The following is a 12,683-nucleotide window of genomic DNA, read 5'->3' on the forward strand; positions in this document are numbered from 1 at the left end:
TGAGGGTCCGGCCCTGGGTCAACACAGGGGGCGTCCCAGGACCTGCCAGAGCTCAAGCTGAGGACCCTGAGGGAGGACAGAGGGGACCCCACAGATCCCCGCCCCTGCCGACTGCCCTGGGCAGTCCCGGGACGGAATGAGCACTTGGCAAGGCGTTTTGACTTCGGCATCCAGGTCTCAGAGATACTGGGGACCTGGGATAAGGGGCGGGGCCTCATGAGCGCAGAGGGTAAAATGTCAGGTCCCTGGTGGACTAAGGTTAGGGCCCTTAGGCAGGACTGAGGGGACCCTGAGGGAGGACAAAAGGGACCCACCAGATCCCCGCCCTTGCAGGTGGCCCTGGGAGGCCCCGGGGCGGGATGAGCACAGTAGGCCTGTCCTGACTTCCTGACGTCCAGGTCTCAGAGATACTGGGGACCTGGGATAAGGGGCGGGGCCTAAGGTGGGTGGAGGGGAGAATCGCAGGTCCAGCTGGGAGTCAACGTGAGGACCCTGAGGGAGGACAGAGGGGACCATGGACCTCAGATCAGAGTCGGCCCTGGGAGGTCATAGGGCAGGAGGGCCAGTTACAGCACTTCCTGACATCCGGGTCTCATAGAGAGTGGGAACCTGGTATGCGGGGCGGGGTGTCAGGTGGGCAGAGGGGAGATTCCCAGGTCCTGCCGGGGGTCAAGGTGAGGACCCTGAGGCAGGACTGAGGGGACCCTGGACCCCAGAACAGAGGGGACCTCAGAGAAGCTCACCCATGCTGTCAGCCCTGCTAGGTCTCCGGCAGGGCTGACGGGACGTTGCAGGCTCTCACCTCTGCCACGTGGTTGGGGATGGAGGCGTCTTGGGATGCGAAGACCTTGGTCTGAGGGGAAACATCAGGTCAGCAGAGGGAGGAGTCCCAAGATCTGCCAGGTGTCAAGATGTGGACCCCGAGAGAGGACTGAGGGGAGCCCAATCCCCGGAACAAAGGGGGGCCCAAAGAAATCTGGCCTGACCCAACGGTCAGCCCTGGAAACCCCAGGCAGGACCTGTCTCACTGACCCCTCCTCATTTCCAGATGGGTGGGCTCAGGGAGGCGGGAGCCTTGCTCTGGGGGTCTGGCCTCAGGCCCTGGCAAGGGTCATGGAGAAGACTGGGGAGACCCCTCCTCACAGAGTACTTGGAGCCCAGCCGGCCCTGCCCCTTTTGTCAGCCGTGGGTGTCCCAGAATAGGTGGGTACATGGACTGCCCCTCACTTCCTCTTCTGGTATCTTATGGAGGTGAGGCCTTGGCTGAAGGAGATGAGTCACAGTCAGCAGAGGGAGCTGTCCCAGGCCCTGCAGGGTGTCAAGGTGGAGACTGAGCCGACCGCCCATCGTCCCAGCACAGATGGACCCCACGGAGTTTGGTTGTCCCTTGTGAGCCCTGTTAGCCCCTGGGCACCATGGCCAGATGTGGAGGTCCTCACGCCCTTCTTTTCAGTGCAGGGAATGTGTCTTGAGAATTTTGCCTCAGGACAGCAGACAGAGGGCCCAGGCCCTGCCAGGGGGAAGGGGAGGCCCTGCCCTGAGTGAGCACACAGGGGGCCACCCACACCAGGACAGTGGGAACCTCACAGAGTCCGGCCCACCCCTCCTACCAGCACCGAGGGGCCCAGGGCTGTGCCACAATCTACACCCGAGGTGCCCCCTCCATTCCTCTTACAGGGGCTCCAGGAACCGGGAGGCGAAGGCCCAGGTCTGAGGCACGTGTCCTCAGGCCACAGAGCAGAGGAGGCCCAGGCAGCGCTAGGAGTCAAGGTGAGGTGCGTGCCCTGAGTGTGCACCCAGGGGCTCCCCGTCCCAGAACAGAGGGGACCCCACAAGGCCCAAGTCACCGCACCTCCCCACACCCCTCTCAGCCCCGGTCGGTACCTGGGGCTGCGCTGGCTGCACCCTGAGGAGCCACCTCGCTTCCTTCTTCAGGTTGGCAGGGGACAGGCCGCCCAGGAGGAGCGCCCCTGTGAGGCCCGAGGGCACCCCTCCAGGCGAGCCCTGTAAGTGGCCTTTGTCAGAGCTGCCCAGGGTGTGTTTCTCCGCCGAGGCTACTCACACCCCCTCTCTCCCACAGGCCCGTGGTCCCCACCTGTCACCCCTGCCCAGACTCCCGTCGGCGGCCCGACCCCAGTCATCAGGCCCCTGGTCGAGATGAGTGAGCTGCGCCAGCCTGAGGCAGACCTTCAGGCCCCAGTCCAGGCCCAGGGCCCGGTGGAGGCGCAGCTGTTCGGGGCTGCGGGGGAGGAGGCCGCATCCCCCTCGTCCTCCTCCTCCCCCGTCGCCCCCTCCTTCTCCGCCTGTGCCGAGTCCTTGCCCCAGGAGGCACTTACTGTGCTCATGGCTGACCTGGTGGGGTTCCTGCTGCCCAAGTATCGCACAAAGGAGACTACCACAGAGGCAGAAATGCTGACCATCCTCAAAGATTACCAGGACCACTTCCCCGTGGTCTTCAGCTGAGCCTCCGCGCACTCGCAGCTGGTCCTTGGCCTCGACGTGAAGGAAGTGGACCCCAGCAATCACTCCTATGTCCTGGTCCCCGCCCTGGGCCTCGCCTACGATGGGATGCTGAGTGATGGGCCGAGCATGCCCAAGCCCGGCCTCCTCGTGTTGCTCCTGGGCCTGATCCTCCTGGAGGACGACTTTGTTGCCCCAGAGGAGGAGGTGTGGGGAGCACTTAGCAAGGTGGGTGTGTGTGCCGGGAGGGAGCACTACATCTATGGGGAGCCCAGGGAGCTCCTGACCAAAGTGTGGGTGCAGGAGGGCTACCTGGAGTACCGGCAGGTGCCCCACTGTGACCCCGCCCGCTACGAGTTCCTGTGGGGTCCCCGGGCCCATGCGGAGGCCAGCAAGTGGCAGGTCCTGGAGTATCTGCTCAGGGCCAGTGGATGGGATCCCAGGTCCTTCCCATCCCTGTGTGCAGAGGCTGTGAGCGATGAGGAAGAGGGGGCCTGAGCCAGAGCAGAAGCCAGGCTCCTTCCAGGCCCACGTCCAGCAGCTTCTCCCGTGGGGCAGGAAGGGAGGCTGATCCTTCGCTCGGAGTTTGAAGAGGGCCCGGGCCTGTCGGGGGAACCCGGTGTGCAGCATCTTTGGGTTCCTGTTGTGTATGATGACATGGAATTTCATCTCTGTTTTCTTTAGGAAATTTTCAAATATTGTTCCACTTAAAAGAAGGCTTAATAAGCTTCAGTATCTAAGTTTGTGAATGACATTAATCACACATGTATTTGCACTAATTCAGTTCAACAACAAGAGTTTTGCTATTGTGTAAAACAAATACTAAGATTCCCATATTATTTTGTGATCCTGAACAAGATAACATAGCATTGGAATAGGAATTTACTTGGAAATGTGAAAGTAATTAGCAGTACAACTGAAGGCCACCCCGTTGTTCCTCGGGACACACCATCGTCGGCTCAGTGGTGCATGCCCTGCTGTGGGACTGTCCTGTTCCCGCCATAGGGCAGGACCAGGTCCCGGGCATGTGGGCCAGAGGGGGAGTGGCTGCCCTAGGGGGAGCGGGCATTGCCAGCGCCCATCGTCCTGGCGAGAGGCCACCCGTGGGGCCCTCAGGAAGGGAGACTCTTGGGAGATGGAGGGCCACCGGGTGGGGTGTAGCGGAGGCACATTGTTGGGGACCCTGGGGGGGGGCCGGGACCCGTGGGCTCTGGTTGCTGTTAGAAGTTCCTCTCTGTGTTCCTCTCTGTTCAATGGTTTCAGTCAATATTTCTCTTTAATAAATTTCCCTGAAAGTTTCAGCTGAGTCTGGCCTCTGCTGTGGGCAATGGAGGGAAAGGGCTGCTGGCAGTGAGGGCGGGGGTCCAGAGTAGGATTCCTGCTCAGCACCCATGGGACACCTCTCCAGTGAGAGGGGAGGGTAGGCACTTTGCAGACCCAGACATGGTGATGGTTTCTCTTCCATTTCATAGGTGAATTGTAAAGTTTTAGCGAAAACTGATAATTGCCTAAAAAGGCAGTAGAGAATTTAAAATGTAAATTAAAAAAATTATCTCAGCAGGAAGAAGGGAACATAGGAGCAAAAATAGATGGACAGACAGTGCTATGGACTGAATATTTGTAAACCTCTCCCCCTCATTCACCTGTTAAATTCTAACCCCCAAAGGGATGGGATTTGGAGGTGGGTCCCTGGGAAGTGATTAGCCCATGAGGAGGGAGCCCTCATGAATGAGATTATTGCCCTTGTAAAAGAGACCCCAGACAGCTGCCTCATCCTCTTCTGCCATGTGAGAAGATGGCTAGTTGATACAACTAGACAAGAAATCAGTCCATATAAAGAAGAGCTTTATTACTATTACTTATTACTCAGCTGTACAAAGGAACGAAATTGGGTCATTTGTAGAGACGTAGATGGATCTAGAGACTGTCATACAGAGTAAAGGAAGTCAGAAAGAGAGAAACAAATATCGTATATTAATGCATGTATGTGGAACCTAGAAAAATGGTACAGATGTACCGGTTTGCAGGGCAGAAGTAGAGACACAGATGTAGAGCACAAACGTGTGGACACCAACGTGGGAAAGTGTTGGGGGCGGGGGGGTGGTGCTGTGATGAATTGGGAGATTGGGATTGACATATGTACACTAATATGTATAAAAGGGATAACTAATAATTACCTGCTGTATAAAAAAATAAATAAAATAAAATTCAAAAATTAAAAAAAAAGAGAAAGAAAAAAGAATAGCTTTATGACATTAACAATCACAGCAGAAACCCACCTGTAAAGACAGATTGACCTATGTGCCACCATGGGCTCTGCACCTCCAAGTTTGCTCCTCCCACTCCGCAGCCTTGCAGGGAGGCCTTCCTATTGGTGGAAGGCCAATGGGCGTGTCTTTTGCTTCCGGAGGCGCCAAGCCTTGGGACCTCAGGCCCTCAGTGCGCGTGGCTACTGCTGCTTCCGTAGCAAAGCGCCTCCTCACGTGCTCTTCTGATCCAACCACTTTCTCTGTAAGGAGACGTCTAGAACTTTCTCCCTCATCTTCCTCGGGCTTCCGGGAGCACCCGGAAACCCACGTGGCGTTCGCACAGAGTGCCTGGGACAGTGGGCTGCACAGTTCCTGGCTGCAGTGCTGAGACGAGCTCTTCAGCCCCTTCTGAGCGGGACTCCGGTGTCATCCACAGAGTCAGAGAAAGTCAGGAGACAGGCGGGGGCTTTGCCGGCTGCTGGACTCCACAGGTACCGGGGGCGCTGGGAAGGAGTGGGGGTGGGGGCAGGGGTACGGGCTGCTCGATGGGGAGTGGGGGAGGGGCGGCGGAGGGCAGCGGGCTGAAGGGGGGCTGGGGGAAGTGTCCCCCAGTGTGTGGGTCCGAGGGGAGGACCGTTGGCTGCCGGGGTGGCGGGTGGGGGGCGTTCTGGAGTCGGGGTGCAGAGGGTGGGGTAATGGCCTAGCGTGGGGGGGGCCCGGAGCGGTGGGCTTCCTGCTGGGCGGGTGGGGCCAGCTTTGGGGGCCAGAGGAGAGGACGACTGGCTGTGGGGGTGGGGAGGACGCGACGGGCGGGCCACTCCCCCTCCTTGGGCCGAGACACGAGGCGAGGGCTAACGGCTGCTGCGTGTGGCGGGAGGAAGGCGGAGCTACTCCTGGCGGAGGCGCGGGTCGATGGGGAGGACTCTCGGGCCCCCTCCCCGGGCCGAGACACGAGGCGAGGGCTAACGGCTGCTGCGTGTGGCGGGAGGAAGGCGGAGCTACTCCTGGCGGAGGCGCGGGTCGATGGGGAGGACTCTCGGGCCCCCTCCCCGGGCCGAGACACGAGGCGAGGGCTAACGGCTGCTGCGTGTGGCGGGAGGAAGGCGGAGCTACTCCTGGCGCAGGCGCGGGTCGATGGGGAGGACTCCCGGGCGCGGGTGCGGTAGGCGTTATGGGAGCTCCCACCGGGGCGGGGGGTGGGGTGGGGTGGAGGACACTCGTGGCAGGAAGGGGGCTCCGGCTCCCAGGTCGGGGGGGGCAAGAGGGGTGGGCTCTGCGTCTGGGGTGCGAGAGGCGAGAGCCCCTGGCTCTGAGCGTGCTTGGGGGAGGACTTCCCGGTGTGGGGAGGTGAGAGAGGCAGTCTGATCTCTAAGCATGGGGGGGGCGCCCGGCTTGCAGGGCCCAGAGCGGATCGCCAGCAGGTGGTGGGTGGGGGAGGGTGTATGGGGGGATGTGGTCGGGGGAGGGTGCGGGGAGGAGCCGCCTGGGCACGAGGGCCGTAAGTGATGCTGAGAGGGGCAGGCGCTGGGGCTGCTGTGATCCGGTGGAGGCTGTTGGCCATGGCAGATGGATTTGTGGGGGTCCAGGGAGGGGCTCTGGCCCACTGCATGTGGCATCGAGAAGCTCCAGGTCGCCTCTGTCCGGGTGGCACAGGAATTGCAGAGGTGGGTGGGAGGGGCAAGGCCCTGGCCTCCACACAGAGTACACAGATTCTTTACGAGGGTGCTTTGCACATTCACCCGGACAGGCCATACCAGAGTTGTAAAAAAGACTCCATAAATTTAACAGTATTGCAATTTTACATGATAAGTTTTCTCATCAAGGGGGAATTTTATTTGATGGTACTAATGATGATATATCTTCAAATATTGGGAAACCCATGGATCAAAGAAAAAAATCACAGAGGGACTTTTAGAAAATATTTCAAAGTGAATACTAAAAAACCACAACTTACCAAAATTAGTGGGAGGCAGCAAAAAGCAACAGGACGAAACTGTATTCCTCTAAATGCTTCTGTTAGAAAAGAGTCAGGACATAAAATCAGTGAGCTAACAGTCCATTTAGAGATGCTAGAAGAAGAAGAGCAAAGGAAACATAAAATGAAGTAATAAGAGAGCTAAGAGAGGAAATCAGTGATAGAAAGCAAATTATGGACACGATGAACAAAGCCATGCTCTTCTTTGAAAAGAGCAAGAAAACTGAGAAAGTCCTAGAGCGATGAATCAAGGAAAAATAGAACGCTGATCACCAATGTCAGGAATGAAAGAGGGCTAACGTTACGGATCAGATGTACATTACAAAAGAGAATATAGGGATATTATGGAAATGTTTATGCTAAAAAATTGGAAGACTTGAAAAATCCCTTGGGAGAAAGGCAGCTTCCTAAAACTGAGGCCAGAAATGGAGAAAATGTGACGAGCCTTCTATCTATCTTTTTTTAAAAATTATTTTATTTTATTTTATTATTGCTTCTTGAGTCGTATACAACAAGTGCTCTTTTGTTATTATTTTTAAAATTTATTTTTACTTTTGGCCACGTTGGGTCTTCGTTGCTGCGTGCGGGCTTTCTCTAGGTGCAGCGAGCGGGGGCTACTCTTCATTGCGGTGCACGGGCCTCTCATTACGGTGGCTTCTCTTGTTGCGGAGCACGGGCTCCAGGCATGTGGGCTTCAGTAGTTGTGTCACGTGGGCTCAGTAGTTGTGGCTCGTGGGCTCTAGAGCGCTGGGTCAGTGGTTGCAGCGCACGGGGTTAGTTGCTCCGCGGCATGTGGGATCTTCCCGGGCCAGGGATCGGGCCTGTGTCCCCTGCACTGGCAGGTGGATTCTTAAGCACTGTGCCACTAGGGAAGTCCCTAGCCTTCTATCTTGTAAATAAATCTAACTTATCAAAAAGAAGTTTCCTTAAGTCAAACAAACAAAACAGGGCAGGGAGGTGCTCCAGGCTGCTGCTGTGAGGGGCAGCAGGGTGGGCTGTGTGGGACAAACATGCTTCTCTCCCCTTTGCACCCACAGGCCGATTCCCACACGTCAACAGTCTGTGCACACCTGTTTGATCGCTTCCCCCCGCCCTCAGGTCCTCGAAGACGGTGATGGCTCTGGCGATACTGCGGGACTGGTGCAGGTGGATGGGCGTGAACGCTCAGCAGTCTCTGCTCATCCTGGGCGTCCCGGACGACTGCAAAGACCAGGAACTCCAGGAGGCCGTGCAGGCTGCCCTGTGTTCCCTGGGCAGGTACCGAGTGCTGGGCAAGGTCTACAGAAAGGAGCTGGGCTCGAGCGTTGCCCTGGTCGAGTTTGCTGAGTATTTAAATCGAAGCTTGATCCCCCGCCAAATACCAGGCAAGGGGGGGCCCTGGACTGTGGTCTGCCTGCCCCAGGCCCCTGATGCTGAGTCACAGGATAGACCCAATTTCCCTGCACAGCCCCAGAGACAAGCAGTGGTTGGCAGGGCAGGTGAGGCAGGAACTGCAGGTCACTCAGGAACTGCAGGTGAGGAGGAAGCTGCAGGGGACGCGGGAGCCGCAGCTATGGAGGGAGACGCAGGTGAGGAGGAAGCCTTAGGTGAGGTGGCAGCTGGAGGTGAGGAAGGAGCTGGAGTTGAGGCAGGAGCTGCAGGTGAGGAGGGAGCCTTAGGTGAGGTGGCAGCTGGAGGTGAGGCAGGAGCTGCAGGTGAGGCAGGGGATGGAGGTGAGGCGGGAGCTGCAGGTGAGGCAGGAGGTGCAGATGAGGCAGGAGCTGGAGGTGAGGCAGGAGCTGGAGGTGAGGCAGGAGCTGCAGGTGAGGCAGGAGGTGCAGATGATGAGGGAGATGCAGGTGCAGCAGGAGCTGCAGGTGAGGCAGGAGCTGGAGGTGAGGCAGGGGATGGAGGTGAGACAGGAGCTGCAGGTGAGGCAGGAGCTGCAGGTGAGGCAGGAGCTGCAGGTGGGGAAGGAGCTGAGGGTCAAGCAGGAGCTGAAGGTGAAGCACGAGTGTCAGATGAGGAGGGAGTTGCAGGGGACAGAAATGTTGCAGGCGTGGCAGGACTTCTGAATATGGCAGGACCCATGGGCGAGGCAATGACTGCAGCTGAGAAAGCAGCTGTGGAAGCGGCAGCCGCCATGGATGAGGCAGGGCCCTGGACCCAGCAGTGGAGGCAGGCCTTGCAGCCCGTGCTAGAGAAAATGGGCTACAAGGAGCTGGGAACCTTCTCTGGGGTGGAAGAGCCGGGCCACGGGGAAGAGTCCTTTGAGAACTGGCTGGAGCAGGCCAACGACATGCTGCACCTGTGGCGCCACGTGTCTGAGAGGGAGAGGAGGAGGAGGCTGGTGGAGAGCTTGCGCGGCCCCGCGCTGGACCTCCTGTGCGGCCTCCTGGCGGAAGATCCCGAGCTGGCCGCCCAGGACTGCCTGGCCGCGCTGGTGCAGGGGTTTGGGAACAAGGACCCCCGGGTGAGCGCTCGGCTGAAGTTCGTGACCTGTGCCCAGCGGCCCCAGGAGACTCTCTTTGCGTACGTCATGCGCCTGGAAGGCCTGCTGCAGTCGGCCCTGGAGAAGGGGGCCATCCACCCGGCCACGGCGGACCAGGTGCGCGCCCGGCAGGTGCTGATGCGGGCCCGGCTGAACGACACGCTCCAGAAGGAGCTGAGGAGGATGCGGCTGACGCGGAGGCCTCCCGGCTTCTTGGGGATGCTGCGGCTCGTCCAGAAGGCCGAGGCCTGGGAGGCCGACCCGGCTAGCAGTGAGCAGTTCCCAGGGGGAGAAGAGGCCCGTGTGGACGTGGGAGTCCTGGCAGCAGCCGCCCAGGCCGCCCCGGCCCATGAGGCCATCACCGAGGGCACCACTGCAGATGGCACCAAGGCCTCCCCGGCCGGTGAAGATACCGCCGCCCAGGCCGCCCTTTCCAAGGAAGGTAGCGCCGAGGACCACCCAGCGCGTGAAAAGGCCAGTGAGGCAGTTGCCGGCACTGCCGAGGCTGGCGAGGCGGCCCCTGAAGATCATGGTGCCGCCAGGGCAGCCCCTGGCCCTGGGGAGACCAGCAAGGCCTCCGCGGCCACTCAGGAAGATGGAAGTGCTCCCGCCCCTGCGGGCCTAGGTCAGGCAGGACCCTCAGGTGCCCCCGGGGCCCCCATGCCTGGCCGGGTGGGCAGTGCTTCCCCGGTGGCCCCAGGAGGTCCGGGCTGGGAGCCAGAGGGCCTCGCCCAGGCAGGAGGCCAGGAGGCCGAGGAGCCCCCCGAGGAGGGGCTCAAGCCCATCCCGGAAGTGCCGGGAAATGAGGACGGGGCTGCAGAGATGAGCCCCCCGGGGTCCTCCTCGGGCCAGTAGTCTCAGCAGGCCCCGGGGCCCCCAGGCTTGGCGGCAGGGGGAGGCCAGGCCAGGCAGCCTCCTGGCCCCGTGTTAAGGGCCACTCAAGGTGCCTGGGCCTCCCTCCTGAGAGGGGACTCCTATTCATCATCCCCTGGGGCAGGCTGCTCCCTGCACTGGCAAGCCCAAATGTGTCCCTGTAGGTCCCCAGAGGGACTCAGGTGTCAAGGAACCCCCCAGCCCCCGCTCCCCTCCCCCCAACACTCACACCCTAGCCATCGTCCCCCCGGGGAGCCCTGAGGAAGGGAGACTGGGGGGGGATGGAGGGCCGCCGGGTGGGGTGTAGCGGAGGCATTTTGTTGGGGACCCTGGGGGGGGGCCGGGACCCGTGGCCTCCGGTGGCTGTTAGAAGTTCCTCTCTGTGTTATCATGCCCTCTGTTCAATGGTTTCAGTCAATGTTTTTGGTTAATAAATTTCCCTGAACGTTTCATCTGAGTCTGGTGTCTGCTGTGGGCAACGGAGGGAAGGGGCTGCTGTGGGTGAGGGCGGGGGTCCAGAGTAGGATTCCTGCTCAGCACCCACGGGACACCTCTCCAGTGAGAGGGGAGGGTAGGCACTTTGCAGACCCAGACACGGTGAGGGTTTCTCTTCCATTTCATAGGTGAACTGTAAAGTTTTAGTTTGACCGTGGGCCCCGTCCCGGACGTTGCTCGTGCTTGAAAGCATGGGTGCTGTGCACGGCCCTGAAGGCCAGTGGACACAGAGGAGGAGCTCTGACCTCGTGGGTCACACGTGGGTCCGTGCACGTCGGCCTGGCCCGGGGGCTCCGGGACCAGAAGGCCGTGCCCGGTTTGCACGAGGGCTCGGCCTGTGGCTCTGCACCCGTGCACGAGTGTCACCGTGCCCCCTGCGATGACGGGCGTGAAGCGGGAGGCTGACGTGCTGACGGGCCTGCCCTGTATGATGTCACTTCCTGGCTGGGCTGTGATGTCACCCCCGAGCAACCGGAGCACTTTTGTGAGGGGCTGAGCGGGAGTGTGAGCCCAGGGTGCTGCCGGCCGCGCTGCGCTGTCCCGTTTACGTGAAGGAGGGACACGCCGCCCTCCGCATGGCTGAGGACGAGAAGGGCCCCTGTTTAAGAGAGGCTGCCCGCACCTCCTCGTGAGGATGAAGGGGAGAGTGTGCACTAAACCTGCATCCTGGAAGGTGGACGGCAAGCCGGCAGCCCTGGGGTACCTCCCGGCACCCAGCGCCTCGGAGCCGCAGGACGGCCTCCCACCCTATCCTGAGGACATCCAGGGGACCCCGAGCGACCCGGAACTCGACCATGCAGCCGCCCTGGCCAGGACTGACTCTGTCCCTCCGGCCCCTCCTCAGACAGCAGCCGAGCCCCCCGCGCCGGATCCCGACGCGCAGGCTCTGGTCCCTCTAGACCCTGGCCTGGCAGAGGTGGCCCAGCCCGCCGAGGTCCCCTGGCTCTGCTTCGCCTGGCCTCCCGCCCAGATGAGTCCTCCCTGGCCCGTGCTGGGCCTGGCCGCCGCGCCCCCCCAGCTCTCAGCCTGCCCCCGCGCATGGCTCCCGGTGGCCGCGCCGCTGCCTCTTGCGCCTCCTGGATGCCCGAGGTGGCCGCCAGGCCTGCCGCCTCCCTGACCTTGATCCCTCGGCCCCTGAGCCCCTTCTGCTACTACTGCGTGGGCTCCCGCTGTTTCAGGGAATACACGGCCCCTCCGGGTGGGCCCACAGAGGACCCTGACCAGGCAAACCCTGCAGACACACAGAGGTGGTAACACGGTCACAACCTTGCAGGGCAATAAAGAGCACGGGGACATGAGAGCGATGTTCCGCCCAACATGTGTTTGGCGCCTCCGTCCTGGGCCCGGCTGAGCAGTTGAGTCCCCTCAGCAGGAAACGATGACAGGGGACAGCCCACCCCTGGCACAGTGCGGGCACCTAGCAGACACCCGGTGAAGCCCCTCAGACGCCCTGCCTCCACTCACTAGAGAGACCCTTCAAGGGCTTGACAAGCACAAGGAAGGGCCTGGCATCTGCGGCTTCACGGTCACGGGCACACCGTGTCCAGCAGGGTCTTGATTTGACAGATGAGAAGAGCTCAGGCCTCCCCGGGTCAGAGGCCTGAAAAGAGCCCTTACTGTCCTGAGACGCACAGGTGTGGAGGGGACGGTCCCCGCCAGGGGCCTGCGGGGGTTCAGTTTTGGGGTGCTCTCCGGTGTCTGGACAGCAGGATTGAGGTTTGCTTTGCACTGTGGGTCCTGCGTCTGGTGACATGTTCTTGGTTCTCTTTTCCTTGCCTTTTCGAGCTAAGCACTTCAAGGGCGCCATGCTCCAACACCCTCTGGTCGCTGGGGTGTCGAGCTTAGAGCGCGAGTCCTTGTGGACGAGCCCCCCTAAAGAGTGTTTCCCTTGAGGAGCAAAGGAAGTAAAGCTCCACGGTCATACTGTCGAGATAAGAGCCCCGAGTTCAGTGGGAGGAGAGAGCGCACACACCAGTCCACCAGAACCAGAAGACTGGGGGCTCCCTTCTTTGCACTTTGGCGGCAGGTAGAGCAGGCCCCCTGAGACGGGCACACTGGGCGGTGCAGGAGAGGAGTGCCGTCACCCTGGGCGCTGACCTGCAGGTGCCGCCCGGCCCGGGCTGCTCACGCTTACAGCCCGAGGCCCGCTGATGCGTGCTCA

At 60.6% G+C, this 12,683-nt stretch overlaps 2 protein-coding genes and 1 pseudogene across 3 annotated transcripts in view; 2 read left to right on the forward strand and 1 right to left on the reverse strand.

Annotated features, from left to right (window-relative positions):
- Positions 1 to 12,683, reverse strand: part of GABRA3 (gamma-aminobutyric acid type A receptor subunit alpha3) — a 606,794-nt gene that overhangs the window by 428,846 nt on the left and 165,265 nt on the right. The gene's annotated exons all lie outside the window — the stretch shown is intronic.
- LOC309620180 (melanoma-associated antigen 1-like) lies at positions 615 to 4,011 on the forward strand (the record flags this gene model as incomplete). The annotated part of the gene is given in 5 exon segments (XM_082376235.1): positions 615 to 674; positions 1,678 to 1,775; positions 1,872 to 1,972; positions 2,081 to 2,460; positions 2,464 to 4,011. Coding segments are annotated over 5 exon segments (1,134 nt in total). The 3' UTR covers positions 2,959 to 4,011.
- LOC309620070 (paraneoplastic antigen Ma6E pseudogene) lies at positions 7,799 to 10,135 on the forward strand (annotated as a pseudogene). Its single transcript has one exon. The product of its transcript is annotated as a paraneoplastic antigen Ma6E pseudogene (transcript).

The sequence above is a fragment of the Balaenoptera borealis genome (genome assembly GCF_965194805.1).
Source record: "Balaenoptera borealis genome assembly, chromosome: X".
Classification (NCBI taxonomy): Eukaryota; Metazoa; Chordata; class Mammalia; order Artiodactyla; family Balaenopteridae; genus Balaenoptera; species Balaenoptera borealis.